We start from the raw sequence: 8,250 nt of genomic DNA, 5'->3' as shown, positions 1-8,250 counted from the left end.
GCAGAAATACCCACAGACCAGGGGAGGGCAGGGCAGCTCCAGCTCTGCTCCGGCAGCCCCAAAAAAAGCTCTTCCAGCATCACTGCTCCGAGAGCTGCGGGTGTGTGAGCAGCACTGGGAGAGTGGGTGGGATATTCCAGGTTTTTGGTAAAATGCAAACCCGTAGCCCGATTGCTGGTGGTGCTGTGGGTTGGGTTCCGTGTGAGGGTCAGGGCCAGCCAAAGTTTTCAGTGGTCACTCTTTGCATTTGTTTGCCACTCCCGTTCCTTTGGAGTTTTGGAGCCACCAACAGTGGGAGAGTGGCTGCTGAGGGGTGGGATATTCCAGGTGGGTGTAGGAAGCTTTTAAGGAGAAGCTTTGAATGAAAAAAGTTTTGGATTGCTCAGTGCTTTTAAGACACTCCAGGGACAAAAGCAGATGTGAATGCAACTCCTGTCAGCTGCTTTCAGATTTGAGACCTGGTTCTTCCAGATCTGTGGTTTGGTTCTGCTGCTTCTGGGGAGGTGTCTGAAGATTGAGACTGCAGGGAAAGGGGTAACTCAGAGACACTGCTCGAGTCCTGTAACATTGTCACACATAAAAGAAAAAAAAACCCCTTCCTGTTCACTCAGCAGGAAGGAGCAGGGCTAAGCAGGGAGAGGTGCTTCAAGCCCCTCTTCTCAAGCAGTTGGTACTGAAGGACTGAGAACTGTGAAGGTCCCTTGTGCAGTTCCTGGCTTTAACTGGAAATTGGCTTCAGGAATTTATAGAGACAATCCTGAAAAAACAGCCAGTGCTTCTGAAATTAGGAATAAACCCCAGGATCCTGATTGGAAGGATATAGAAGGTATAATGGGTATGTTAATTGATAGTACTGAGTGGGAAATGGTTCAGAGGGCTGCTAGGATTTAGGCTGATGCTCAGAAAGCCTCAGATGTCCTCCACAGATCCACAGAGATCTATTCTCCCTCTTCAGACCCCAACTGGGACACAAATATTTCAGCCCACTGGTGCCTACTGAATCAGTATCAGAAGTTGGTATTGTTTGGCATTCAGAAGGCAATGTTTTGATTTGACTAGTGAGAATTTGAATTTATTTTTTCTCCAAGGCAAGGCTGTTTCCCCCATGCCCATACCTGGTGGGTGAAACCCTCCTGCTCCTTGTCTCGAGCCACCAGGTTTTACTTGGATTTTCTCCTCCCCATCCCGCAGAGGGGGCAGGGGGAGCAAGCAGCCACACTGAGAAAAGCCTCTAGGTACTGTGTATTTTGTTTGAAAATAAAGAGCACACAGAATTTCAAAAATGTTTTACAAGAGGAGATAAGAAGATACATTAAGAACACAAATTAAGGTTGGCTACTCTTTCCTCATTTTTTCCACAAGAGGTTCCATTCAAGGAGAAGATGAAGAGTAAGATGAAGCACTGTAGAGAGACTTGGACCTTGAAAAAAACACAACACACAAAAAATAATTAAAGTTAAGACAGTCACTCTTCCAAATTTTTCTCCTCCATACTTTTGGCTGTGTTTTGGTTTTTTTTTTTCCTTTCCACATACTTCTGTCAAAGCTTCTTTTGGATGCTGACACAATGCTACTGCAAATGAAGGACTTGAGATCTTCTGAAAGTTTCTGCTTGCAAGGCAGAACAGAAGTTGCCAGGTAGTGTAAAACACAGGTAGGGCAGGACTATTGGCACTTGGTTCTATCACATGGGCTCCCACAGCTATTGACTGGTTTCAGGTGCTGTGCACTGGTCTCTACTGGTACAGAACATTTACAGAACATGCACATTTTTCACTACAGTGCAACTACATGCAGTGCAAATCATTATATTTTTTTTGCAGTGAGACACAAAATATCTGCTGTGCACTATCAAGCTCCCAAGAAAACACAATTCAGTCTGAAGACAGGAAAGCTCAAGCTCTAACTGAGAAGAAGAACCAATTTCAAGACAAAACATCTAAAACCTAAACTCAGCCTTCAGTACTATGACAGTGCCATTTCTAGGGAAAATACTGACATCTGTGTTGATAGAGAGCTGCTCAGACTCCCACACAAGTGATTTTTGGGGATGGAAAACATCAGCCACTCTGACTTTTTTCTTAAGCTTTTCTTTTATTATTTTTAAAGAACCATGTCACATTATTCCACTTATGTTCACTAGCACCATTCTTCCTCTCAGTCTTTCACCAATCTAAGACTTCCTTACAATCAAGTCTAATATTTTAATTCCTAGGAAAAATTTAACAAAGTCAACAAAATGTAGTTGTTTCTGTGAAATAACAGTATGGAAATCAAGCCCATGTAGTATCTGTGGCTTGATATCCAGCTTCTGACCAGTCATTGGTGCAAACCTTGGGTCTTTCTAGCTCCATGGCTCCTGGCTCACAAAAGAGGCCAGTTTGAAATTCCCTGGTGAATTACACGTGCACACAGGGATCCCACCAGCAGCCAGCCTGACACTTTCTGTTTCCAGCTGCCATACCCAAAACCTCCAAGCACCCTACATGATCCTTTCTCCCACTGCACCCTCACCCTCCTCTCTGAGCAGGTTTGGTTTCAGCCATTTCATGTAACTCTCTCTCTTTGTACCTTTCCTTCTCTGCCTGCAGCCCCAGTTTGCAGGTGCTGGGCACAGGGGCTGGAATGGGACTGGAGCATGGTTAGCTGTGAAAACTGGTACATTTCTGTAAACAACGAAGTCAACTTCAGCATTTATGTGCATCTAGAGGAGCATGAGCAGGCTTTGGATCAGCAGGCACTGCACCAGAAGGAAATGGTTGTGGTACACTGCAGCCTGCAGTGTATCCTGTCTGTCCTGCTGCTCGAGATCAAGATCACCAACTTGAGAAAGAAAACCCTCCCCTCCCCACTCTTCATGAGCATGTGCCTTTGTGTAAAAGGACACTGTGCCTTTAAAAAGAAGTAGGGAGTACAAATAACCAAGGAGATTGGTTATGTGAAGTTACTAACCATTAAGGGTAAATAAAAGTGTATCCTGATGCTCGTTAAAAGGGATAAATATGACACAGCCTTTTGTATGGAGCTGAGCTCTGTGAAATCCCACCTAGCAAATAGAAGCACCTCAACCCTAGATGTGAATTGGCTTTGCATACCATGTGAAGATCCTACATTTCGTGACTTTGTTGCTGGGTCCAGCCTCATCTGTACCAGGATCCAGTCATAGAAGTCTTGAGTGGAGGTGTAGACTCCGGGACGCCTGGGTCTGGCACAGCCTTCCCCCCAGCTCGTCAGCCCCACCAGCCAGAAGCAGTCAGCACTGCTGCCTTTGCAGACCAGAGGGCCACCACTGTCACCCTGCAGCAGACAGGAGATGGGAAAGGTGCTGTTGGGTGGCCACGGTCAGCACTCTGCCTGCCTCCTTTCCCCTCCCAGCACCTCTCCAAGCTGTGTTCACTGCACACTCAAGGCTCTGTTCAGGGGCTGTGAGTGGCAGAATTTTGTCTGGGAGGGGGCCTGGGTCTCTCTCCTCTCACAGAGATCCTGCAGGTGTGGCAAATGGATGTTCCAGGTCCTGGACCCATGTGCTGCTGAGTGCTGAAGGGGCTTTGGGAGCTTCTGGGAAAAGGAGAGTGCTGGGCAAGGCTGGGGAAGGGGAGGTGATGCCCAGGGGTGGTGGGAGGGCTTGCCAGGCAAAGGCCATGCCAGGGTCCCTTTTGGGTAGCTGTGACAGGGCTGGGGGTCTGGGCTGTACTGCTGGGACATGGAGCATTCTCCTACCTGGCAGGTGTCGATGCCCCCCTGCAGGTATCCAGCACACAGGTTGTGGGGATGGATGGTCCCTCTGTACAACCAGCTGCTGTTACAGAGGCTGACATCAATGAGACGGACCCTGGCCTCCTGGAGGACATCACTGGAGCCTCTAGCTGTGAACACAGGAAGGGATGAACACCCAGCAGTTCAGTGCCCCTTCTCTACCCCTGTCTGGGCAAACCTTTTCCTGGCCTTTGCCTCTTGAAGGGACCTGCTGGGGCTTCCCTTTTCCCCTCTGAGCCCACCTCTCCATGGGTGCCTCTCCCTGCAGCTGGACTCTGTCTGGGGCCTCTGCTCTCAGGAATCCCAGCCCAGATCCCAGGCATGCCAAGATGACACTCGGGACACTCGGACTTTTTGGGAACTCACATCTTGCAGTGGTGGCACCCCAGCCACTGACGTAGCAGGCTGTCAGCTCTGAGACCCTGAGCGAGGCGTTGGGCACACAGGCAGTCTGGATGTAGGGGCTGCACTGGACGGGCTGGTCCAGCTCCAGCAGAGCTATGTCGTTGGCCTCGGAGCTGCTGTCGTAGTGCTCGTGAACCAGGAGGTGCCGGATGCTGCGCACTTGGGTCTCGGGGCCCAGCTGGCTCAGCCGGGTGGCCCCGACCACCACACGCCAGAGGGTGACGTGTCTGGAGGGCAGATGGAGGGGGCTCAGAGGCTGGGGAGGCTGCAGCACCCCCGGGGCTCCTTGTCTGCTGTCAGAGAAGCAGCAGTGCAGAGCGTGCAGCTGCCCGGGTCTGCCTTTGGCTCCAGAAACACCAAGCTACCAGGAGGCAGTGGCAAGAGCCAATTCTTCTTCCCAGCTGGGCTGGGAGTCTCCAGACTCTGCCCATGGTGCCAGGATGGGAGGAGGAGGTGGTGCTGCAGACAGGGCACCTGGAGGTGCAGCAGGACATCCCCCTTCCCTTGTCCTCCTTACCTGGCCCTGATGAAGCAGTGGGCTGCTGAGAGAACCCACTGTGGGCTGATGAGGGACCCTCCACAGACATGACCCGTTCCTATTTTCCAGGGGTTCTGGATGCTGACAGTCCAGGGCCAGGCCCCTGGCCGGGTGTCTCTGCCACCCACGACGCGGGAGGAGCCGGACCCAGACACCATGGGCCGGAGCCCACAGAGCTCTCTGTAACCAGAAACTCATCAGTGTCAGCTCAGTGGGTTGCTGCTGCTCTGGCTGCAGTTCAGCCATCTTCACCTCACACCAGACGCTGCAGGGCCACAGCCCCCATGGGACGTGCATCTGTCCCACCTTTAGTCTCTGGATGGGTTGTGCCTGCAGCTGGGAGGTGGAAAGGCCCCGAGGTTTCCGTGGGGTTCAGGAGGCCGTGACATGGCCATGGGGGACAAGCAGCCACCCCCCAGTGACCCCTCACGAGGGATGCCCAAGCTCCCACCCAGAGCCCCCACTGCTTACCCACAGGTGTCCCCTCTGCCATGTGCAGAGCAGCACAGGGACAGCAGGAGCAGGAGCAGGAGCAGAGCCATGGCTGCCAGCAGCACAGGGCAGTGGCACAGCCCAGGGCAGAGCAGCAGAGGGGACAGTGCCTGCAGAGCTCAGGGTGCCCTCGGCCCTGGGGCTGATGTCACAGAGATGTTAGCTCAGGGTGCTGGAGACATGGGGGATTCCAAGAAGAAGGAGCAGTGGGACTTGAGCACCCTGCCAGACCCCCCTGAATGCTCTGCTGTAGGACAGGAGTGTGCAGGAGGCAGTGCCCAGCCCCAGGCACTCCCTGCTCACAGTCAGCAGAAATAAACGAGTGGCACATCACAGCCCCCAGGGGAAGTTCCCCAGCACCCACCCTGTTCTCTGCAGCCCTTTGCCACCAGGTCCTTCCCAAAAAGCATACACCAGGGAACAGAGGTGCTGAAGAGGCATCCTGGTTGTAGCCGTGGCAGCCACGGGTGGGTGGGATGAGTCTGGAAATTCCAAGTGTTGTGGATGGCTGGGTACACGTGTGCTGGCACAGCAGCCTGTGTAGAGCTTTCTGTGTGCATTGCTGGGGACTGAAATGAATATTAGGCTTGCTTGCAGAGACATTTACAGTTTAGGTTAAATTAGGCTTTTTGCTTAACATGAGTAGCTTAAATATTGGAACCCCAGGCTGCAATGAAACAGTTGAACTCTGGTTTAACTGCTAAATAACTTAAATGGAAAAATCCTAAGGACAAATTAATATATTGAAAAAGCACTTGAAGCAGGGGGGGTCTGGCCCCAGCCCAAGCCCACCCCAGGTTCCAGGACCAGGCAGAGTGTCTGTCCCACAGGGTGGTCTGTCCTCTGAGGGAGGAACTTAGATTATAAGGGTACATTTGCCCAGGAATTTCTTTTTATAGGGCCCCCCTTCAGAAGAATCCAGTTTGAGCTGTGGCATCATTAATAAAAAATCCTTTTATGGAAGGATCTATCTGTCCTAGTTTGGGCCAGGATAGAACTAATCTTCTCTCTTGTAGTTTTGCTTTCAGCTAAGATACTCATAAGTAACTGCACCTTAACTTAACTGTAAGTTTCTCACCAAATGGGGTGACCTGGATTGCCCCAGGAAAGCTGGGGTTGGGCAGGGGAGCCCGAGGTAGCTGGGGACAGGGCTGAACCGGGACCAAGGCTCCCTTCTCAGAGTTGGTGTGCCCAAAACCTGGCAGACTCTCTCCTCCCTGCTTCCCCCCACTCCCCCCAAGCCTGGATCAGTGGCATGTGAAGCACTTGGTGCTCTGGGTAGAGAAGCAACAGCTGCAGGGGCCCTTTTGCTGCCTCAGGAGCTGTGACAGAGCCAGGGGCCAGGCTGGGGTCTAAATTTAAACTCATGCTTCGTGTGTTTGTACATGCGAGTCCAAGCCTCCAGTCCTCACTCCCCTCCTGTGGGGAGGAGACGGACCCTGCAGGGACCGGGGGAAGTGGGGTTCAACTGGGGGCTGGGAGGGAAGGAAACAGCTAAAAGAGAAACACCATGGAGGCTGCTTCTCCCCAGGACGAGGGGAGGAAAAGGCAACAGAAGGAGAAGTCCAAGAAGCCGGTGCCACCCGTAGCTCCCAGGCCAGCCAGGGCTCTGTTCTGCTTAACCCTGCAGAACCCCCTGAGGAAGGCGTGCATCAGCATCGTGGAGTGGAAGTATCCTTCTGGGCTGGCAGACCTGGGAGCAGCTCTGGGTCTGCTCTGGAGAGGGGTCCTGGGGAGCAGAGCCTGTGTCAGGAGAGGTGCTGGCCCATTCCCAGCCTCTGCTGCTGTCTGGGGGCTCAGGAAGCCCTGGTGGGATGGACTGGAAAGGTAATGGCTCTGCAAACTGGGACAGGAACAGGACTGTGGGGGGAGCTGGGGGCAGAGAGGTCATGGGGACTTTTGGTAGAGTGGGGGGACAGGCAAGGGACTTGTGGGACTGAGGACATTTTGTTCTGGCAGGAGCTGTGCTGGAGAGGGATTGGGTTTGGTGTGTGAGGAGGGGGCACAGAGCCCACCCTGAGGGGCTGGAGGAGTGGGAGCTGGGGACAAGAGGCTGCCCCAGGGCAGAGAGAGGCTTGGGTGTGGGTAGGGAGACCATGACAAGCTGCTTGGGATGGCTCTTTGTGTGTGTCACCTCTTGCCTGGTCCTGCAGCTGCTCCCTGCCCTGATGTGGGGGGGGGGGAGGCTGCCCAGCATCCCCCAAATCCCTGGGGCACCCTTGTCCTCTCACCCCACTTTTGCCTTCCCTCCCAAGCACTGCTCTCACAGTTCAACACTTTGGGAGTGGTTCTGCTCAGTGAGACACTGTCTGTGCCTCTGGCTTAATTTAGAGATGGTTTTTGGGTGATTACTCTTTGATTTGCCATCTTTTCACCGGAGTGTTGTATCTCAGAACTACTAAAATGTCCTCTTGCTGACATTCATCCAGGGACTATTTTTGACCATTAAGTATCTCCTTGTTCACCTCAATTCTGTGGAACAGAAGAGGACTAGAGACAAAATAATTCACTTTGGCTTTAGCAAAATGTTTGGGCTCAAGCAAAAGCAACAGGATTTGGGGATGTTTCCAACAAATCCAATTCTTCCACCCTAACCTTTCTCATTTCATATCTGCATATTCCTGACCTCAGCAGGATCATCCCAGCCCTGTCCAGGCTTTGCTTCTTGTGAAGGTGTCTTGGTGGCCTGAGGGCTGTGGGGAAAGGCTGGTTGTGTTCCAATGCCCAAGCCGTGCCCATGTGCTGCTGAGCTGCTGCCTTGTTCAAAGCCCAGGTGACCATTTGTGGCACCTCAGGACATGCACACACCTCTGATTTTGAGCCCATGTTCTTTCACTGCTCTCTGTCCTTCAAGGAGCCAAAATTGAGGAATTCTTGATTTCTGCTTCTCTGGCATGAGAACAGGATTGTTCTACATGTGCAGGGAAGGGAACTGTGTCTGTGCCTGAAATAGGCACTGAGCATGGAAGAATCTTGTGCATACAACCAGGGCAGGGGAAGAGCTGGAAATAAAGGCTTAAATCTTCCAACATGCTCAAACACATTCCTCCTCCTGGGCC

General features: G+C 52.4%; 2 protein-coding genes across 3 annotated transcripts in view; one reads left to right on the top strand and one right to left on the bottom strand.

Annotated features, from left to right (window-relative positions):
- Positions 1 to 1,230: 1,230 nt before the first annotated feature.
- LOC139807313 (acrosin-like) lies at positions 1,231 to 5,309 on the bottom strand. Its single transcript, XM_071768146.1, has 6 exons — positions 5,171 to 5,309; positions 4,679 to 4,879; positions 4,123 to 4,388; positions 3,721 to 3,866; positions 3,096 to 3,297; positions 1,231 to 1,420 (listed from the first exon to the last, which is right to left on the bottom strand). The coding sequence occupies exons 1-6, from the start codon at positions 5,239 to 5,241 to the stop codon at positions 1,347 to 1,349; spliced, it is 960 nt and encodes a 319-aa protein (XP_071624247.1). The 5' UTR covers positions 5,242 to 5,309; the 3' UTR covers positions 1,231 to 1,346.
- A 1,287-nt stretch (positions 5,310 to 6,596) lies between these two features.
- Positions 6,597 to 8,250, top strand: part of CACNA1S (calcium voltage-gated channel subunit alpha1 S) — a 41,306-nt gene continuing 39,652 nt past the window's right edge. For both annotated transcript variants that reach the window (XR_011730526.1, XM_071768144.1), the window contains exon 1: positions 6,597 to 6,862. Coding sequence is in view for 1 of the 2 variants with exons in the window: in XM_071768144.1 (XP_071624245.1) it covers positions 6,702 to 6,862 (161 nt within the window). In the remaining variant the exon portion in view is untranslated. The remainder of the gene's footprint in view (positions 6,863 to 8,250) is intronic.

This window comes from Heliangelus exortis, chromosome 25 (genome assembly GCF_036169615.1).
Source record: "Heliangelus exortis chromosome 25, bHelExo1.hap1, whole genome shotgun sequence".
Taxonomy (NCBI): Eukaryota; Metazoa; Chordata; class Aves; order Apodiformes; family Trochilidae; genus Heliangelus; species Heliangelus exortis.
The sequence above is the reverse complement of the archived record's forward strand: the minus strand, read 5'-3'. Positions and strand labels throughout refer to the sequence as shown.

Excerpts from the sequence above, each read along its gene's own strand:
- LOC139807313 (XM_071768146.1), bottom strand. The coding sequence starts at position 5,241 with ATGGCTCTGCTCCTGCTCCTGCTCCTGCTGTCCCTGTGCTGCTCTGCA. Across the intron at positions 4,880-5,170 it reads GGCAGAGGGGACACCTGTGG|AGAGCTCTGTGGGCTCCGGC; the intron begins GTAAGCAGTGGG and ends TTCTGGTTACAG. Across the intron at positions 4,389-4,678 it reads CACTGCTTCATCAGGGCCAG|ACACGTCACCCTCTGGCGTG; the intron begins GTAAGGAGGACA and ends TCTGCCCTCCAG.